Below are 21,589 nucleotides of genomic sequence, written 5' to 3'. Positions count from 1 at the left end.
GAGGACTACTCTTAGGTTCATAGGTTCATACTAGGCTATCTGCCCTAGGGCATTTATAAGCCTAGCCAGAATGTGTTTGGCTTTCGCCACCCATTTTAAATTAATTTTGCTATGCCCTTTTTCAAGGTTAGTATACTGTGCCTCTGTCTAACAGTGACACAGAAGTGATACCCGGGGTAAACCTACGATCTCCCTTACACTCATCAAGATTCCTCTTGAAGAGAGTCAATGAGGGACTATGCCTAACCTGGACTGGGATTTTATTCCAGAGTGAAGGGAGCCTCTGGGTTATGAATCTGTCCCTCCAGCATGTCCTATTTATTTCAGTGCTGAGGTTCAAGTGTCTCGAGTGCGTAGCTCGATGGGATTTGGATTTTCTGAGGTGCAGCATGTCCATTAATTCCGGGTTGGACATGGCTTTATACGTCAGGCACAGATCGCCTCTGAGCAGGCGGTATGCCACTGAGTAGAGCTGGAGTTTCTTTAACCGGGCAGCATATGGCATCTGTTTGAGCCCTTTAATCCTCTTGGTGAGGTACTTTTGGGGTCTTTCCAGTTGCTGCAGGTGTCTGGTAAGGTACATCCCAAAAGGGCATTGTACTCAATTATGGGCCTGATGAGGGATGAGTAAAGAGGCACGATGACCTCCCCTGATCTAGATGTGAATCCTTTCATGATTAGGTGGGCTATATAAAATGTTTTTCTAACCACTTTGGCCACGTGGTTGTCAAATGAGAGATTGCTATCAACTTGGGTCCCCAGGTCCCTAATTACTTCTTCTGTACTTAATGGATTACCACCTATGTGGTAATTTGTGGGCACTTTGTTTTTGCCAAAGGGGATGACTATACACTTTGGCGTTTAGCTTGAGGCCATGGCTCTGGCACCAGTTGTCTGTTTCTATGAGGCCCTTTTGGAGGATGCTTGTGTCGGCCGGAGAGTCGATTATGGCGCCCAGTTTGCAGTCATCTACGAACTTGGTCAGCCACAGTCCTTCCGTGTTGGCCTGTACGTCTGAGAAATATATACCGAACAAGAGAGGTCCCAGGACTGAGCCTTGTGGGATGCCACTTGTAACTGGTTTGGAGTCTGACATGGCTCCAGCAATTCTAACCATGTGGGTTCTGTCCTTGAGCCAGTTTGCAACCCATCTAGTGACATAGAGGTTTATATTTAAGCTGGTGAGCTTATCTATAATGCTCGAGTGGGGTATTGTATCGAAAGCTTTTGCGAGGTCCAGGTAGGCTGTGTGGACCACCTTCCCCTTGTCAATGGCCTTGGTGACTGTTTCAAAGAAATCGACCAGGTTTAAGAGGCAGGATCTGCCCTTAACAAAGCCGAACTGGGTAGGATCCAGTGTCTGTAGGTCCCCAATATCTTTATTTATGAGGTCCATGATGATCCTTTCCATAGCTTTGCAGACCAAGCTAATCAGGCTTATGGGGCGATAGTTTCCAGGATCCGTTGAGGCACCACCTTTGTGTTGAGGGACCACTGTTGCTGTACGCCACTCTTTGGGTACATATCCTGTAGTAAGGCTGAGATTGAACAGTAGTTTTATGTTTGGGTTTAGCTCTTCTTGGAGTTCATGTAGGACGCAGCCCGGGACACCGTCTGGTCCCATTGATGCTGTGTTTTTTGCTTTGGAGTGGGTGGCTCTTACCTGAGCATCTGAGATGTCAGGGGGGCAGCACTCTGCTGGGATAGATATTTGCCCTTTTGGTGGGGGGGGGAGAAGTTTGCGCTGAACCTGTCAGCTAGGATGTTGGCAATGTCTGTGGGTTCGGTGTATTTTTTGTCATTTTGGACTAATTCTGAGCATATCTGGGAATTCCCACCCAGGTTCCTAACAAAACTAAAGAAAGCCTTGTGATTATCCTTAGTGTCCTGTGCAATTTGTCTCTCGAAGCTGGCCTTAGACGATTTTATGAGTGCCCGTAGTTTTTTGTTAATACTGATCAGAGATGCCTTCCCTTTTTGGGATTTTGCTCTATCATGTAGTAGCTTCCTCCTCCTATTGTATAGTTTGTTTATGGCTGGGGTCCACCAGACAGGACGTCTGCCTTTGGAGGATTGGGTCTTGGTTTTATTTGGGATTGCATGATCCATGCATTCCTGAAGGTGTTCATAGAATGCGTTTATAAAGGATTCTGCGGTCTGGGCCATATTTTCCACAGGCCCGGGGGCTTTGAAGGATTCCACCTCGGTTTTGAGGAGTGTGAAATTTGCTTTAGAGAAGTTTTTCACTGTGGTTTTCTGGGCAGGGCGTGGGGTCGGGATGTGAATATCCAGTGATATTAGTTTATGGTCTGATCTTACCAGTGAGGGATACACTTCTGGTCTGGAGCATAGAGTCCCCATGTTGGTGATGATCAGGTCCAGTATGTTTTCCCCTCTTGTGGGAGTGGTAACAAGTTGTTCCATAGCATTTGAGTTTATAAATTCTAGGAACCTTTGGGCTAGGGTGTTGGAGCTAGAGTAATGCTCCCAGTCTATGTTTGGGTAGTTGAAGTCGCCCAATATAATGGTGTTTGGAGAGACCTTCATATTTTCTAGTGTTCTCAGGAAGGCCGAGTGGGGTTCCTGGGTTTGGGAGGGTGGTCTGTAGCAGGCTATAAACTGGAAGGCAGTTTTACCCACTGTTAGTTGCACATGGATAGTCTCTGATGCTTCGTGCTGTGCCACCAACCTGGAGGTGTGGGTATCTTTGATGAATATTGATACTCCCCCTCCTTTTGTGGTTCGGTCCAAGTTTTGGGGCCGAAAAGTATGGTATGAGGTATAACCTGGTAGTGCTGGGGTGCTCTTGGGAGCCTTGAACCAGGTTTCTGTTACTGCACAGATATCGATGTTCTCCATGCTAAGGAGAGTTTTGAGTGCATGCATCTTGAGGTTTAGACTTCTGGCATTGAGTAGCATTACTCTTAGTTTCTTATCCCTTGTGATACCTATGGAGGTGGGTTTGTCTTTTGAGCCTTGCCTAAAAAAGGCACTATGGGGTAGCAAGAGCCTTTGCCAATGTCCAAAGCCCAGGGTGACAGATGCAAGCCATCCCTAGCGAAGCATCGTGGCTTGTCGAGCATGTCATCCCAGGCTGACAGGCATTGGATCCCCTTTGAATGACACCAATACTTAAGCCAATTGTTGAAATTGATCATCTTCTCTTCATATTGTGGCATCATTCTTGGTGAGGGTAAGATGCTACTCAAGGTCAGGGTCATACCGGCCTGGGCTACATGCTCAGAGAGCTCCTCTATGTCTCTTTTCATGTAGTCCAGGGAGGTACGTCTCAGGTCATTCACACCAGCATGGACAATGACTGAGTCATATTTGTACTTGCCTTGGAGTGACCTGAGTGCTTGTGTTATGTGGTGGATCCTATCGCCCGACAGGCTGCTCACCGTGACCTTCTCCTTGTTCAGCCTGGTGAGCGGGACGTCATTGTGCCTGACAATAGAGTCACCTATTACAAGTATATCAGGTGTGTTGTTTAGCCTTAAGGGCTGTGACTGTTTGGCACACTGGCTTTGTGAGCTATGTGTTGCACATGTTATGTTTTGGTGTAGCGGTTGCTTGGGTGTCTGCTTTGGAGGTCTCTGCTGCTTAGGCAGATTTTTTTTTAGAGCCTCCGAGTATGTTTTTGTGTGTTTATGTGTTTGGTTTGCTGTCGTGGTAGGTCTATGTGAGACTGGAATTGTAGTGAGTGTGGTTTCCTTCTCCTCCTGACTGGTTACACCCGTACTGAGTTGAGAGAGCTTAGCCTCCATTTTGGCTATATGGTTGCATCTCTCACATGTGTTGGAATTTGTTGGGAGGAGGAGAGGGTTGTCTGTGTACATGAGGCAGTTGTAACATTGCCTCAAGATTCCCAGATTCACCAGCTGGACCGGAGAGGAGATTGACAAATGACCTTTGGACATGCTAGAATAGTATTGGGAATTCCTTTATAATTGAAAAAAAGGCCAATGGGGAACAAGGTACTCAAGGGGAGTTTGTGAGGGTGTAGTGCTTTTAATTTTTTAGTGCTGACTTAGTGAGCAAGTGCCAGGTAACTTAAATGCAATGTGTTACAGGTAACTTAAATGCAAAAATGACAAACAGTAACTTTCTTTCAAGTGAAACAAGGAAATAAGTACATTAAGCAATACAGATATCACTAGGGATCCACAGAAGCGCTGAAAAGCTGCGTTTTAGGTGGAGTTAGCGTTTCAGGGAAATAACAAGCAAACAATCAACAAGCATACAAACAAAGCTAGATTCACTTTTAATACACTTTTAGAATAACAGACACTGTGCCCTCAATCAGCAGTTCCCAACTTAGAAGGATGTAAGCTACCTGTCCTGCCACCACAGTGCAGGCCACAAACCTTCCTAATGTAAAACAACTGGTCTGAAGCCCAAGTGCTTAATCCAAAAGACGTAGAATGATAGCTACACTTTAATCAAGTTACTACCAAGCAGTAATAAATACAATTGAATACTTTAAAGAATGCCTGGATTAGTGCTCAAGTTATACAAACAAAGCTAGATTCAGCAGGCCTGGATCTAGTCTATGCTACAGCAAACAAGGTGTACCAATTTCAGTAAGAAGCAGTTCAAATATGCAGGCGCTATAAGCCTTTAACCAGAAATTCCCAACTCAGAAGGGCAGAGTCCAGCCTGTCCTCCCACAAGAGTGCAGACCACGAACCCTCTTAATGTAAAATAACTGGCCTGAAGCCCAAGTGCTTAAACCAGAATTAATACACTTTTAGAATAACAGACACTGAGCCCTCAATCAGCAGTTCCCAACTTAGAAGGATGTAAGCTACCTGTTCTGCCACTACAATGCAGACCACAAACCTTCTTAATGTAAAACAACTGGTCTGAAGCCCAAGTGCTTAAACTAAAAGGCTTAGATTGAGTTACACCAAGCAGTAATAAACAAAATTGAGTACTTTTAAGATGACACAAAAGCAAAATAAAGTAGGAAGAAACACAAATACAGTAAAAGCAGATACATTTTTTTTTTTTTTTTTTTTTTTTTTAAGTGGAAAGAGAGAGGAAAGAGAGAAAGGAGTAGCAGAAACTAAGCTGATTGGCCTTCCTAAATGTTCTCCCTGTACTGGGTAGAATGAGGTAATGACATTAGACTGGGAGGAGGGTCCCAGATCAAAAGAGTACTCTTTTGGGGAAACTTTACATACCATGAGGGAACATTTCCACTGGGAAGGCCAGGATTACTCTGATTCTAAGAAAAGGCTCCGAGAGTTCCTTTTACTTCCCCAGCACAGACCCCTTGCTATTCCAGCTGTGCTAGACATTGTGGATGATGTTTATTCAGAATCTAGCCTTAACCCAGATTCATTACCTCCTGCACCAGCCAAACCAGACAGATACTACAGAGTCCCTGACTCACACAAATTCCTATATAAAAGTCCTGTTGCTGACCCAGAAACCATTTCCCAGTGTCCCAAAGGGGTTAAGGTCTCCATTGCTAAAAATCCTGTACCGTCTGAAAGGGATTCTAGAGCACTAGACAGATGGGGAAAGAAAGTATATACCTCAGCTACTCTAGCTATGAGGGCCTTAAATTGCCAGTTTCACATGCTGAAATATCAACAATATTTGATGTCTCAATTAAAACAAAAAAATGATCACACATACAGAGCAGCCTGATTACAAGGAAATGCAAGATTTGTTGCATGCAGCAGAACAAGTGGGAAAACATACTTTGCAATGTGGATTTGATTTATTGGAAGCTTCTTGTAGAGCAGCAGTAACAGGGTCTGTCATTCGTAGGCATGCTTGGTTAAAAGAACAAACTTTACCTGATCATGTTAAAGCAAACTTATTGGATGCACCTTTTCAGCAGGGTGTGAAAGCAGAAGAGGTTTTAAAGAAAATGGAGGATAAGGCAAAATCTATGCAGACGGTCAAGGATTTTTTACAGGTTCAACCCTCTCTTTTCAGCAGAAATTGGCCAACCAAAAACTGGTCCTTTCCAACTTCTGACAGACCACAGAGGGGCAAATACAGACGCCCAAGGGGCAGAGGTCAGCCACAAGGCTCTTACAAGCCACGACAATGGGGTACCACAACCCAGAAAGGAGGAGAAGACAGGTCTCAAACTATCAGAAGACAATCACAATGACTTACCCCTCAGACTGCCAAGCAAATCCCTCTTGGCAGCTCCCTTGGGAGGAAAACTTGCACTTTTTGCAGACAATTGGCACATCATCACAAAAGACAAATGGGTCCTAAATATTGTATCTCAAGGATACAGGTTCCACTTTCACACTTTTCCAAGGATAAAAGGAATGCCAAACCTGCCAACAAATCAATGGGCAGAGGCTCAAAGACAATTTACAGCACTCATGGACATGAGAGCCATTCAACAGGTTCCTACACAAGAGCAAGTACAAGGATTTTACTCGACTCTTTCTGGTTCCCCGAAAGGACAAAGCCTGGAGACCCATTCTGGACCTTTCAATTCTAAACACATACCTGGAAGTACCCAAATTCAAGATGCTCACACTACAGCAACTTCTTCCCATGCTGGGCAAGAAGACTTGGCTAGTAACGTTGGACCTCAAGGAGGCATACCTGCATGTCCCTATCAGACAAAATTGCAGAAGATACCTCCGATTTATAGCAGGTTCAACTCATTACCAATTCCCTGCACTGCCCTTTGGCTTATCTACTGCGCCCAGGGTCTTCACAAAATGCCTGGCACCAGTAATTCATACTGCAGACAAAGAGGAATTCAAATATATCCATACCTGGACGACTGCCTTATTCAAGCAGAAAGCAAGGACATTCTTTTAAAACATCTGGCGTTTGTAAAAAACCTACTAAGTTGCGTAGGGTACACAGTAATCGAAAAGAAGTAAAAACTAGTGCCCTCACAAGACATAATATTCCTGGGTGCCAGCTTAAATACAAAGGCCCAGATGGCTTATCTCACGCCAGACAAGCAAGGACAACTGACTCAATACTTCAAAATTATGGCAACAAAGGCCCAACTCCCTGCAAGAAAAATTCTGCAGGCCTTGGGATTCATGGCATCTTGCATACTACTAATTCCATATGCCAAACTGCATATGAGGAAGTTACAATGGTACCTGAAAAGTGTATGGACTCAACACAGCCATAGCTTGGAAACAATAATATCACTCATTCCCTGCCTTCAACAGGAGTTTCTATGGTGGGCTCAGGCATGTCACCTCAGCAAGGGTCAGCCTTTCACCTTACCCACAGCCAGGCAAACAATAACAACAGATGCATCGGATTACGCCTGGGGAGCACACATGGCAGGACAGTGTATTCAGGGCAAATGGTCTGCAGATCAAATGCATCTCCACATCAATCAAAAAGCGATGCTAGCTGTACAAAATGCCCTAACAGCTTTCAAGGACCTCCTACATTTAGGACGACTTCTAATAAAGACGGACAACACCACAGTGATGTGGTACATAAACAAACAAGGGGGCACACATTTCTACCCCCTATGCAGGCAAGCAATGACCTTGTGGAACATAGCACTGACCTACCAAGTTCAACTACAAGCACAATTCCTGACAGGAAAGAAGAATACCTTGGCAGACGAACTAAGCAGAAATATCATGGATCCTCACAAGTGGAAACTAGATCCACAAGTATTCACAATGATAACTCAAAAATGGGGGAGCCCAGACATAGATCTGTTTGCCTCCCCCCAAAACTACCAACTACGAAAATTGTGCACAAGGACAATACCACACACTAGCTTGGAAAGTGGACGCCCTCTCATTCAGTTGGAAAACATTAACAGTGTATGCCTTTCCTCCACTGCCTCTTCTGGCAAAGGTGCTGCTAAAAGCCAGATTAGAGAGGCCACAAATGATACACATTGCTCCAGACTGGCCACGCCAACACTGGTATCCAATATTAAGGAGCATGGCTCAAGGCTCAAGGCTCACCATGGATTTTACCTCAAATTCCTCACCTGCTGACTCAGCAAAACAATCAGATTCTACACAGCCAGCTCAAGACTTTAAATCTGTCTGCATGGCAGATTACCTAAACAACCATTCAACACTTCTCTCTAAAGCTGTTATGGATGTCATTCTGGAGGCCAGGAGACCCAACACCAGGAAAATCTACTCAGACAAATGGAAAAGATTCTGCACCTGGAACCAGCCTAAAGGCCAAAATCCTCTTGTCCCAAATATTCCTCAGATTCTGCAATATTTAACTGAGATGTTGCACACAGGCCTTTCCTTTTCATCTGTTAAGATCCACACTTCAGCTATTTCAGCTCATTACAACACGGATCCTCCTATATTTTCACATCCATTACTAAAACAGTACCTCAGAGGGGCTAAGAACATAAGTCCGCCCCGGAGAGCACCAACACCAACTTGGGACCTCAATTTTGTTTTGGAAAAACTTACACTACCGCCCTTTGAACCAGCTTTTTCAGCTGATTTACAATTTTTATCATGGAAAACTGCCCTGCTGCTAGCAATAACTTCAGCACGAAGAGTCTCAGAGCTACAGGCCCTAATGGCAGTGGAGCCTTTCATCATTTTTCATTAAGACAGAGTCTCTTTACGAACTAACCCGTCCTTTATGCCAAAGGTGGTATCCAGTGTGGCTCTAAACCAAACCATTCATTTACCCACCTTTTATCCAAACCCACAGAATAAAGGGGAAAGGCTCCTACACTCTTTGGACATTCACAGGCAATTACGTTTCTACTTGGATAAAACTAAGGCTTTCAGAAAATCTGACCAGCTCTTTGTATCCTATGCTGCAGGATCACAAGGAAAGGCTGTCTCAAAACAGACCATTTCAAAATGGATAGGACATTGTATCCGTTTCTGCTACACACACCATGGAAAACCTGTACCTGGTAACATTAGGCCCCATTCCACCAGGGCTACAGCAACATCAGCAGCCTTCCTCAGAGGGGTACCAACCAAGGATATTTTGGAGGCTGCAACTTGGAGCTCAGTGAACACCTTCACCAAGCACTACCACTTACCTCTATACTCAAAAGCCAGAGCTGGCTTCGCCACTGAAGTTCTGCAGGGCCTACTAGCTTCTCCAAACCCTGTTTAGTACCATCCGCCCAGCCTTAGCTTTGGGATTCAACCCAAGTGTGATGACTGCAGCAGAGTAACACGAACATAGTACAGTTTTGTACCTACCATAAATGTAGATGTTCGAGTGTTCACACTGCTGCAGTCCAGGTTACCCTCCCACCATCCCCTCTTCTTACCTGGGTTTTATCTATATCTCCCTTTTTATACAATCTATATGATGTATTTCTATATGGTGTATTTGCTTACAGCTGTAGCTATTGTTTTCTACTTATGTATTTTACTTAGGATTATGTATTGCCTTCCTATTTGGGGGCACCTGACATCTGGGGCAAGAAAAACTGAAGAAAATGGGGTTGGCTGCCTCTTTTATACCCCTGTCGCACTGACGTCAGGGAAGAAGCGACCCCAACCGACGCCGGACCAAGACTTGAGCTCAAGGCCGGCTGCGGGACCACCTGACGGCAGATAACCCAAGTGTGATGACTGCAGCAGTGTGAACACTCGAACATCTACATTTATGGTAGGTACAAAACTGTACTTTCTCCAACTCCCGGGGACCATGGCAGCAACAATTATGTTGGTCTCTGTAGCGAGATTGCACATGAGACTTCTCCAATGGCTCCTCTTTGTTCAATGGTCTCTCCAAAAATTTCCACTTTCTCACCCCATTTTGCTCATGGGCAGATGCAAACAGGACCTCAGTTGGTGGCTTGGCACCAACAATTTGGACGGGGGAAGGCCCTTCGTTCCACCCATCCCGGTTGCCACAGTGACCACGGATGCCTCCCAGATGGGGGGGGGGGGCATTATCTTGGCAGGACAGTCCAAGGCACGTGGCAAGATCACGAGATACATCTGCATATCAACGTCCTAGAGATGAGAGCAGTGCTACTTGCGTTGCATGCACTTCAGAGATTTCTACCTCTAGGGACGATTGCAATACACTCGGACAACATGTCAGTAGTGTGGTATCTAAACAAACAAGGGGGAACCAGGTCTTACCCCCTGTGCAGAGGGGCCATGCAAGTGTGGCAGTGGGCAGTAACTTCCCAACGGTTTCTGGTGGCAACGCACATTCTGGGGAAGTCCAACGTAATTGCAGACAGGCTAAGCAGAGCTATTCTGATGCCTTACGAGTGGTCCCTGAATTGTCTAATTGCAGTACGAATCTTCAGCAGAGGGGTCAGCCTTGCTGCGACCTTTTTGCCAGCCCCCTCAGTGCCAAATGCAGCAACTACTTCACGCTGATCCCCCCACAGGGGGAGTCATCCAGGGACGCTCTGGTTCATGATTGGCCCTCTGGTCTGCTTTATGCTTTCCCTCCGTTTCCCTTGCTGTCAAAGGTGATTCAGAAAGCGCAATCCTTGGGAAGCAGAATGATTCTGATTGCTCCACACTGGCCTCGTCAAGTCTGGTTCCCGTTTCTTCAACCATACATTGTGGACACTCCTTGGATTCTGGACCCTCAACCAGATTTGCTGACACGCATGTCGGGACAGTTCCACTCCTCTCTGATGACCCTCCGGTTGACAGCCTGGCTACTCCACTTCCGTCGTTAGTTAGGCTTCATAAATTTTCACCGGAAGTGGTTCACATTTTATCTTCCTCTCATAAGCCATCTACTAGGAAGATTTATTCCAGCAAATGGAAGAGGTTTTCTATTTGGACGCACACCCAAGGAATTGATCCTTACACAGCTCCAGTTGCTTCAGTCTTGGAGTATTTGTCTGTGCTTTTCTATCAGGGTTCCACATCAGTTACCATCAAAGTCCAATTGGCAGCGATATCTAATTTTCATGTGGCTAATGAACCTAGTCTCATGGCTCATAGACTCTGCAAGGCTCTCCTGAAGGGTACTCTGTTACCCATCCCCCGGTCTCCGAACCTGTCATGCCCTGGGATCTCAGTTTTGTTCTACAAGCCCTTACTTCACCACCTTTCGAGCCTGCAGCTACCTGTGAATTGCAATTCTTGACCTGGAAAACAGCCTTCTTAACAGCAATCACTTCAGCAAGGTGAGTTTCAGAAATTCAAGCCCTCGCTATCAAACCTCCATACTTAATCTTCCAGAAGGACAGGATTTATTTTCGACCAAACCCTTCCTTTCTTCCTAAAGTTGCTTCCGTGTCTAATCTTAATCAATCCATTGAGTTGCCCGTATTCTTTCCTCAATTTTCAAACAAGGCAGAATTTAAATTTCAGTTGGATGTACACAGACAGTTACGTTTCTATCTGCACCGTACAAAAGATATCCGGAAGTCTGATCAACTATCTGTCTCCTTTTCGGAAAACAAAATTGGGTCCCCGGTCTCCAAGATCTCCATATCCAGATGGATATCTAGTTGCATCTCTTTCGCCTATCAAGCAGGAGGAAAAGATCTGCCATTTCCAGTCAAGGCTCACTCTACTCAGGCTGTTTCTACATCTACAGCTTATCAAGCCAGATTGTCAATGGATGATATATGTGCTGCAGCTACTTGGGCTTCTCCCCACACGTTTGTTTCTCATTACAAATTGGACGTGGTTTCTAGGGGCAGGTCGTCCTTTGGCTCCACAGTACTCAGGAGTATTTTCATATGAGCCACCCAGGATGTAGGTGCTAGGGACACTGTCCCACGGGTAAGAATGTAGGCGAGATAGGACTACATAACATCAGGAAGTTATGTACTCACCATAACATTCGATGTATGTAGTCCATCTCGCCTCACATTCTTACTTACCCTCCCACCTTCCCCCTTCCTGGAGGATCTGGAGGTTAGGTTGTTATTTACAGAGTTCCCTTTACTTAAGCTTATTCTTTTTATCTGGATGTTGTGTATGCATGGGGTATGAATGAGTATTGCAACAAACTAGATCTGGGGATATGGAGCAGTGCACCATGGGATACCTGCTTAGCCCAGCCAATAGAAGACTTCGAGCTAGAAAAGTTTGGCCAAGTCGGAGCCGATATTCTGCTCCGAACCCACGGGTAAGAATGTGAGGCGAGTTAGACTACATACATCGAACGTTATAGTGAGTACATAACTTCCTGTTTTATAATCTGCAATACCATATCCACACCATAAGTAAATGAAACAGCACTTTACAAAAGTAAAATTTACATTTACTACATTTTCTAAACCGACATTACAAGTCACACAAATGGTTTTAGTTAGACCAAGTTAAACAGCATCCTGTCTACTTTAAAGCATCTCATTACTATAAATAATTCACTTCTGACATCCATCCTGACATACCTCTCAACCTCTTAGTGCAAGAAATCTGGACAAAGCCTAATGTAATAGGGGGGCAAGCAGCACAAAAATAGAGACACTTTAAATATTGCTCTTAAAAACTTAGAAATATTACTCTTATAAACTTGGAAATATTGCTACAACAGGATCTATGTTGGCATACAACAGGCATACTAGGGACAAGCAGCACAAAAAGAGGCACTAAATATTTCTCTAAACTTAGAAAGTTGTTAGAATAACAGGATCTGTGTTGGCATAGAGTTTCTCAAAGATATGACAATTACTTTGAGACATACTAGGGGGACAAGCAGAACACAAAAATAGAGACACTTTAAATATTGCTCTTATAAACTTGGAAATATTGCTAGAATAACAATATCTGTGTTGACATACAACAGACGTACTAGGGACAAGCAGCACAAAACCAGAGACACTAAATATTGCTCTTATAAACAGAAATATTTCTCTGATAAACTTGGAAATATTGCTAGAATAACAGGATCTGTGTTGGTATACAACAGACATACCAGGGACAAGAAGCACAAAAAGAGAGACACTAAACATTGCTCTTATAAACTTAGAAAGTTGCTAGCATACAAGTTCTCAAGGATAGAAATTCTTGCAGAGGTAACATTGCAGCTACATTTATAAAGCACTTACTTCTGCATATAATCCACAGACTCAGTCTCCACACAGCACGAAATTTAATCCAAAACAATGATCTGATCAGCCCCGGTTGTCCAGCAGGCAGCAACACAAACCTCAGCCTTCTAGTGACCATCTGATTGATCTTGATCCACCAAAGCAAGGCCCCTGAAGTCTCTTCAGCTTACTGACTCCTCTCCTGGCTTCCGAGTCCCAGTCCCAGTCCCGACATCGTCAATCCACAGCAGAACGTGATTGACCTGTATTGGGGAGCTCTCATTGTCTCATGTCCTGGACAAAGCTCGTATTCATGATCGGCTGTAAATGCGGTGTATAAGCCACTCAAAAACTGTAGAGTACAGCCAGTGCTGTGTAATGTGGAAGGGCAGCGCAGCTATGGATTGGTTTGTATACCCCAATGCCGATTGGCAGTAATTGCGGTACACAAACCAATCAGAATGCGTGTAGTGGAGCCACAGCTGTTCAGTTCCACATAATCAGGAGCACTTGGATGCTCCGCTCCCAAGGCTAAAAGTAGCTGGGGATTCTGTCTCACCGTCAAGGATTAGGTGAAGATTAACAGCATCAGATAAAGAAGTTATGTCTTACCATAATGTTTCATCTGTGTTGTTCATCTTCACCAATCCTTGACATAGCCACCCACCTTCCCCCATCCTAAGACTCTTAGACCTCTCTAGTTCTGATCCAGTTTCTCATTAAGAACTCATAGATGGTCTCGTCTCTATCTGTATATATGTCGATATGTGTGTGTGCGTATATATATATATATATATATATATGTGTGTGTGTGTGTATTTATATATATATATATATATATATATATATATATATATATATATATATATATAAAAACATTCTACCTTTGGCTATATTCTATCATCTGGCAAACTTGATCTGAGGTAATCTCTGTGAGGAGCATTATGGGTAGAGCCTGACTCGAGAGTTTGGAGAGCACGAGCTGAAAATATGGCCGAGTCTGTTCTGAGGGTTCAGAACCAAACCCACCATCAAGGATTGGTGAAGATGAACAACACAGATGGAACTCTATGGTAAGACATAACTTCTTTTCTCAGTGAGTGACCTCATGCTTCATTTTTGGTTAGTTTGTTGAATTTGTGTAGCTCAGAAGAACATCAGTTTGGGTTAGAGGTAGTAACCTATGTTCTAAGTTAGTAACCTCGTACTTCATTTTTGTTAGTTTGTTGCTCAGCGGAACATCATTTTGGATTAGAGGCAGTAATCTATATTCTTGGTGAGTGACGTCATAGTTCATTTTTGTTGATTTGTTGAATTTGTGTAGGTCAGAAGAACATCGGTTTGGGTTAGAGGCAGTAATGTGTGTTCTCTGTGAGTGACCTCATACTTCATTTTTGGTTAGTTTATTGCATTTGTTTGAGTTGTTTTTGGTTTAATGTAAGTGTTTATTTACAAAAGACAGGAGTAGCCGTGGTGACAGATTTTTCCTCCAGTTATGCAAATATATTTGGTTTATTTTGAACAAGTACAGTATGGTGATGATTTGATTTTTATTAGTAAGGGTGATCTGAATTTAGTTTATTTTTTCAGAATTTATAACAAATTCACAGGTCTTACCTTTATAAGCATATTGTCTTTATGGCACCTTATATGGGTATGTTGGTGAGTTGGTTTATTTATAGTGCTGTGATTCACAGCAGCCAGTAATATTGTACCAGTGGATAGTTTACATCCTCCCCATCTTGAAAGCTCATTACCCTTTATACAATTTTTATGAGTTAAAAGAACTGCTAACTATATATGTGTATATTTTGTATATGACCATAATAAAGTTAGAAGACAATCAGTTTCTTTACTTAGAATAGGGGGAGGGGGTTGTACTAACATTAAAACGCATGTGAAAGTAAAGTGCTTAGATATGAAAGCAAAAAATGGGGAAATGTGGAAAGATTGTCAGATTTCAACAAAATGAGAAAGAAGTTGGGAGGTTGTACATGTAGTTAGAACTTACAGTAAATTATCAGATATTTTTAAGTCTTTTGTATTGTGAGTTTTGAGTATTTTATCAGGTGACCCAATGTTAAATCAAGATTCTGCCTATTAAATTATTTTTCTCTAATAGAATTTGCATAAACAGCTGGTAGTAAATATTATTTTACCACTTACAGTTTGGATATTTCTGGTATTTTTAAATGTGGAAAATTTAAAACATGATGCAATAGAGAATGTTAATGTTTGGCACATTAACACATTAATGGAAAAAAAACATTTCTTGAGTGAAAAGTATTACTGTATTTCCATGAGTGTCGTTTATGCAGTTCATTGTGTGTATCTGTTCCATTGAAAGCTCTGAGGAAGGGACTTCAGTTAAAATGACTACTAAAAAGAGTGATATGAGCTGTTTTTTGTACTGTAATTGTCCTCACTAACCTTGGTGCTGTCTGAAGAAAACACCTTAGCAACATTTTCATTTCTAGCTACTTTGGTATTTATTATGATCATGTGAAATCAACAGTTTCAACTGAGTATGTGTCTAGCACTTTAGGAGTGTATTCCCAAGCAAAGCTGTTTGTAGCTCCATTTAGCCTGCCTGCTGTATTATTGTAATATTCCTTTGACTCAAGAAATTTGCCAGGGAGTATTTTATATTGGTACAGAAAACTGCCCAGGGTGCAGAGTTTGATTCCCTCCAACCTTATTTTGACTGTTTGACTCTGAGCAGGTCACTTAACCAGACAGTACTCCAGGGTCGTCACTGAAAAGAGTCTGGTGGGCTTCTCCAGTTAACAAATGTATAAGAAAAGAAAGAGAGGGGCCTTTTGTTGGACTGATGCCACTTTGTGAATAAAGCACAGAGACATGAACCTTTGCAGGTACCGTCAAAGGCTTAAAATGTAATAGGAAAAGAAAAATTACTTCTTCTCCAGGTTCACATAGTGAAGTGGAAGATTTATATATCAAACCGATTCATTCTTATTTCCTTCAAGATTCTGATAAGGAAAACTCTTCTCCATCTTTGAGATATTCACCAGAAGATGTTTTTTCATGGACCAATGATTCCTGTTTTATACCAGAAATCAAATATTTGAGGTTGCATGCATAACTGCAGTGGGAGTAGCCATAGCCAGGTTTGGCACATCAGATGGTACTTTTGTGTGTTCTTTTTAGCTGCCAGTAAGCAGATTCTATAATCAAAGCATTCATCTAAATGGTTGCATTTAATAATCTAGACTTGCCACTAAAGTCTCTGTTTATAGACCTAATTGCTGATTCTAGACTGTCTGTTTTCCTAGTCTGATGCTGGATTGCATTACTGTACTACTAAAAAGGTTTTGTCAGTCCTTTCAGTCTGTCATGAGCCTGTGGTGTACAGATTATTGGGCCTAGATGAATGCAGTGTGTGCCTTCCAAAGAGGAAGTTTTCATGACAGCTAAGGCTTGGATTTTTATTTTTATATAGGAATTCTTAACTTTTCTTTCCCTTTAGCCCTTTGTTAAAGTGAAGTTTACTCTTTCATGAAATTTTCTTTTCATTGCTACTGTCATTTTACATCATAGAATTTTGGAGTGCAGGCTCTTTGGAGTAAAGAGCCTTTTCTTCACTTTCGTCAGAACATTTTCTATCAAGTTCTTTCTTATGGTGGTCTCGGAGTGCACCTTAGACTGGATACCTTAACATACCTAGTATATTATCCAAGTAGATTTAACAGAACTGAATCACTCTGTAACACAAGTGATTTAAAGAACACTCTGATGTATTAAGTATCTGGTAATCTAGTGTTGTATCTCACTCTGTCAGAGGAAATACTAGCCTTTTCTGCTTTTATGAAGTTGGTTTTAATCTGAAAGGTGGTCTTCATCTCAGTTCAGTCCTCATGCATTTACCAGATATTACAACCTGGACTAATAAATTAGGTTCAAAGTTGCCTCTGGCAAGGCTATTATTTGTGGTTTCTTAGAGTAAATCCACCATCCTGCCCTAGTACATGTAAACAGGAGCTTTCAAAAGATAAGTAAGGGGATGGTGGCTGAGATTGTCTTGAAGAATATAAGTGTCTATATATTTCATACCACGTCTCCAGATCCTTGAGGGTGAGGGGTATTGTTTGGTACCCATTCATTTCTTTCTCAAACTCTAGTTTGCAAGAAAGAACTTTGGGCAGATAAGTATGATCTCTGAGAGCTTTCCTATCCATCATGATGAAGGGGGGGAGATTGTAGAGTGAGTCTATATCACAACGTCAAACTTACAAAAGTTTGATCATTGTAATATCGAACCATTACGTTCAAAACCCAACAAAACTGAAAGCACAGAACAGCGATTTTTTCCCAGGGAAAAAAAAATCGCTGTTCCGATGACAAAAAAAAAAATTAACCTTAAACCTAAACTGAAATGGGGGGCTTCACCCCCCCAACATGGGGGGCTGTGCCCCCCACACACCCCCTACTTAAATATACCAACTCCGAGATCGCACCACAGTGGAGGAAATAGCAAAACCCCAAAAACGGCCCACAGATTTTTTTTTTCCCTGGGAAAAAAGTCGATGTGCTGTGGCTTCGCTATTTTCCACTTTCGGACTTTAGGGTTCGATATTACAACGTTCAAACTTGTTTTAGTTCAACATTGTAGTATAGACCCTTGTAGAGTGATGGTAAGTACTTGTTAAATGCTTAATGTTAGAGAGTTTCTCCTATATTGTGGAATATTTACAAAGACAAATGAAGACTTGCTATTTTAAATGCTGTCAAAAATGGGGAGTTGTGGTACGAGTTCTACTGCAGCATTTTTTGCAGCAGTAATTTTGACTACATTAGTACTGATTACTTTAGCATATGTTCTACTAATCTGATAATTCTGGAGATAACCTGCAACTCTTTTTTTTTTCCTATTAGGTATACAAAGGTCCATCTTCATCATTCCGGATGTCAGGCCTTCAGCTAAACTGTGAACATCGTTTCCGTGTCTGTGCCATTAGACTTTGCCAAGACTCTGGAGGGCCTCAGGAGCTCATTGGCCCTTACAGTGCCACAGTAACATTCTTTTCTCAGAGGACTGAGCCACCAGCCAGCATTAATAAAGAGACTGCGGAGGCTACAAGGAGTCAACGGACACTGAGCGATGAGCAATGTGCTGCTGTTATCCTTGTGTTGTTTGCAGTTTTCTCTATTCTTATTGCCTTTATCATTCAATACTTTGTAATTAAATGAAGAGACAAAATACTGTGTTTGAATACCACCCTCCCTAACACACTTTTTTCTGCACCATGTTGTGAAATCATTTTTTGTAACTTGTACTTATACAAGTGCAGTGACTGCGGTGCTATCAGTGCTGCATTAGGAATGAAATCTCACATTCTCTACACTGCTGCCTGCTGTTCATAGGTCTTGTAGTGCTAACAAGAAGGTTGGCAGCTGTAATAGAAATGTGAGTTTACATAACTTAGATTTCAATTGTTGATCAGTGCCCCCTCAAGTGGGGGTGTGAGGGCTGTTTCCACAGTTAGGCAATGCAGCACATATGAACTACAGCTGTAATCGCAGTGTTATTCCCCTTTTTTAATAAAAAGCTACAACTTGGCTCATACTGAATAGAAGTAGTGCACTCTGATGGAAAATTTCTTTCAAGGAGCAATATTTTATGAGTGAAATATTATCATGCCAAACACTAAACCCGAGTCTGAATATAAAATACCATATTTCTGTCTCCTTATAAATGTCCCACATTCACTATTTTGTTAGGTGCAGTTATAGTAGTTTGTATATGAACAGAGTTTGTCAGGCACTAGATGTTGACTGTGATGAAAAATATGCAAGAAATTAACAGTTTTGTTTGATACACACATGAATTTGCCACTGCATCGAGTAAGACCATAAAACTTATCTGGCACAAATCTGAATGCATAGCTTGCTTGCATAAATTCTGAAAATGAAAAAATATAGCACACCCTACTAGCACAATATAAAATATGTCAGAAAGTTTTGTTTTTGGTTGGTTGGTTGATTCCTTGGTAATTTGGTTGTATGTATAAAAAAGTGAATATATTTTTGAACAGAATATTTTTTTTTAAATTGGAGCCATTAAAATTGTGTGGTTTTGTTCATGCTTATACCCCAAATATGTATCAGTCCTTTAACTGTAATTTGTGTATATATTTATAAAATAGATATTATATATTTGTTGAATAACATAAATGTTGCTGCTCCTCCCCTTAAGTGTAGCATTAGTACCAAACAAAGCTGCCAGTCTAAGGCATCACACTCAAGAAAAATGTAGTAAATTTGCACCAGAAATATTCAGGCTGCTCTATTTTTGAAAATTAATGTTTAATGTGATGTCTGTAAACCATAATGAATTGTTAGCATGTAGATAGTGTTGCATTAGAGCACTTTGCAGTTTGCATAAATCATAAATGTTATGTAAGCTTGTGTTGTGTGTGGGTTCTTATATTACAAGACTGAGATCTGTCATCATCCGCCAGTGAGCATCTTGCAAGGTTTTGGCAACTGTTAGTCCAGGTTGCCAGTTTAGTTTAAAGTAAAATCATGACAAAATATGCATTAAAAAAGAGGCTATTTTCCTTTTATTTCTTCTTTATCTTTATTGTAAGACACTTTCACTTGCAATCATTAGTGTTATACATAGTGCAATTTTGTTAATTTTATAATTATCTTCTTGTTTTATTTATTACCTGTATGTTTATTGAATCACAGATGGGTTTTAGTTTTTTAACGTGTAGCTCTTTATTTTAATAATTCTGTGTACACCACCTTGTTTAATGTTAATGGAAGTGTATGTTTAGTGCTTTGAGGTTTCTCTAGTGTACATTTCCTGCCATCAGTAATAAGGCCTTTAATTTCTTGTACTTTTTATGTATAGTGTAATATTCATGTTACATAATATATCTTTGTTATTAATTAAAATGGTTGATTGGGCCTCAAAGTGCATATGGTTATTTGTGTGTAAAACGTGCTGTATGTTTACAGTTATTTGATGTACATTCATTCAAATCTGTCACCTTCCTGAACTAGCTTCTGTTTTGTCACATAACATTATCAGTCCATTGCATTGTCACAGTCTGGCTCAGCGAATTTTTATATACTATTGGTGCCATGTTCCATGGTATAAATGCATTATGAGGTTATGATATATTCTGATACCATATTGTGGAATGCCTAAATTAGAAAGAGTTGTTACTGCAGAAGGCTTATGTTTTTCATAGTAAAATTCAGATGAATTCCTATTTTTGATAGTATGTCATTGAAAACTGTGTATTTGCCATTGAAATCTCAGTGCATCTTGCTGCAGTGAGAAAAACAATTTTTAATGTAATTTTAATGTTTGCAGTTACCTCATATACTGTACATTCCAAAAAAGTTTTAAAATATTATAAATACCAGACATATCACTTTAAAATTGTACAATGTTGGACTTCATACAAATGAAATGTATATCTCATGAATATGTACCTAAAAAACATAAATGAAGCTCTGTACTTAATATATCTTCAGAAAATATGTGCAGAATAAAACCTGTATCATTCTTTGTCTGGTTTGTTTGGATATTCTGTTTAGCGATATCATGTAGCTAGTTAAGTTGTGTGCCTTTTTTTGAAAAATATTTGCAAGTACTATATAGAGTGTTGTCTTCTAAGAAATGTCTCTGTAAGCATCATAGTGGGAACTGTCCTGATGAAGTAATAAGATCTTACAGTAGGGATATTTTATTCTGGCATTGGAGCTCATTTCAAAATAAAGGCTCATTAGTGATAACATCAGTGATTGCATAAACAGAGAAGGAGAATATACATTAAAAAGAACATCTTGATGTGCATCAGTGCATTTTTTTACTATTTAGTGTTCATACTCCAATTATGTAACATTAGTGTAGGCGCCAGTAAAAGCTGTATTCTTCATGGCTTTCACTAAAACAGGCACTGAATATGTAGAGTCAGAACTTTATTAGCAGCACTCCAAGTTTTATTCAGCAGGCAGATAAATTAAGAAATCATGCTATCATAGGCATTAGAGCATTTTTATTCAGCAACTTTGACTGTGTACCTACCCAGCAGCATGATGCAACACTTCCAGCATTCCAACAAATGTAGAGGACAGTCTCTATTGTGTTTTTTCTTGTTGCTGATTGATTTAGCTGTCCAAATTGCTGAGTTATATTTAAATTGCATTTCAGCTATTATTTTTTCAGTTTTCTTTTTGAGATGTAAATCACATGCCAAAAAAAAAGCCAATGTCTGCTTTCTTATTAATGACTTCAGTATCATGAATTTCGAGAACTTTGGTTATACTAATGAGTGCTATGAAGCCAACAATCGGACAGAACCCCTGAGATCACTGGAAACCTTGGTAGTACTATCAAGTTGTGAGATTGCTCATGGGCATTCTATTGGCAAAGAGAGATAAAGCCCTTACTACAATCCAGGTAACCCAATTTGATTAGCATCTCTGGTGACGAAGCGGCAGGGAAAGATGGGCGTACCTATCTAGGGGGGATGGTGGTGCATGGGCATATCTAAATGACAATCCCTGGTGGAGATCAGGGATGCCAACAGAAGAGGCATGTTCGGATGGGGCATTGGGGCTGGCTGACCTGCCACAGAGGCAGGGCGATACACAGCAGATTGCAAGCCC

At 41.3% G+C, this 21,589-nt stretch overlaps 1 protein-coding gene across 5 annotated transcripts in view; it reads left to right on the top strand.

Moving 5' to 3' along the window:
• Positions 1-20,486, top strand: part of FNDC3A (fibronectin type III domain containing 3A) — a 3,267,883-nt gene extending 3,247,397 nt beyond the window's left edge. For all 5 annotated transcript variants that reach the window (XM_044073165.1, XM_044073164.1, XM_044073166.1 and 2 more), the window contains one exon: positions 17,837-20,486. In XM_044073165.1, the coding sequence (XP_043929100.1) occupies positions 17,837-18,151 (315 nt within the window). In that variant the 3' untranslated portion in view covers positions 18,152-20,486. The remainder of the gene's footprint in view (positions 1-17,836) is intronic.
• Positions 20,487-21,589: the final 1,103 nt, after the last annotated feature.

This window comes from Protopterus annectens, chromosome 5.part1, assembly GCF_019279795.1.
Source record: "Protopterus annectens isolate FY-2018-M chromosome 5.part1, PAN1.0, whole genome shotgun sequence".
Lineage (NCBI taxonomy): Eukaryota > Metazoa > Chordata > Ceratodontiformes > Protopteridae > Protopterus > Protopterus annectens.
The sequence above is the reverse complement of the archived record's forward strand: the minus strand, read 5'-3'. Positions and strand labels throughout refer to the sequence as shown.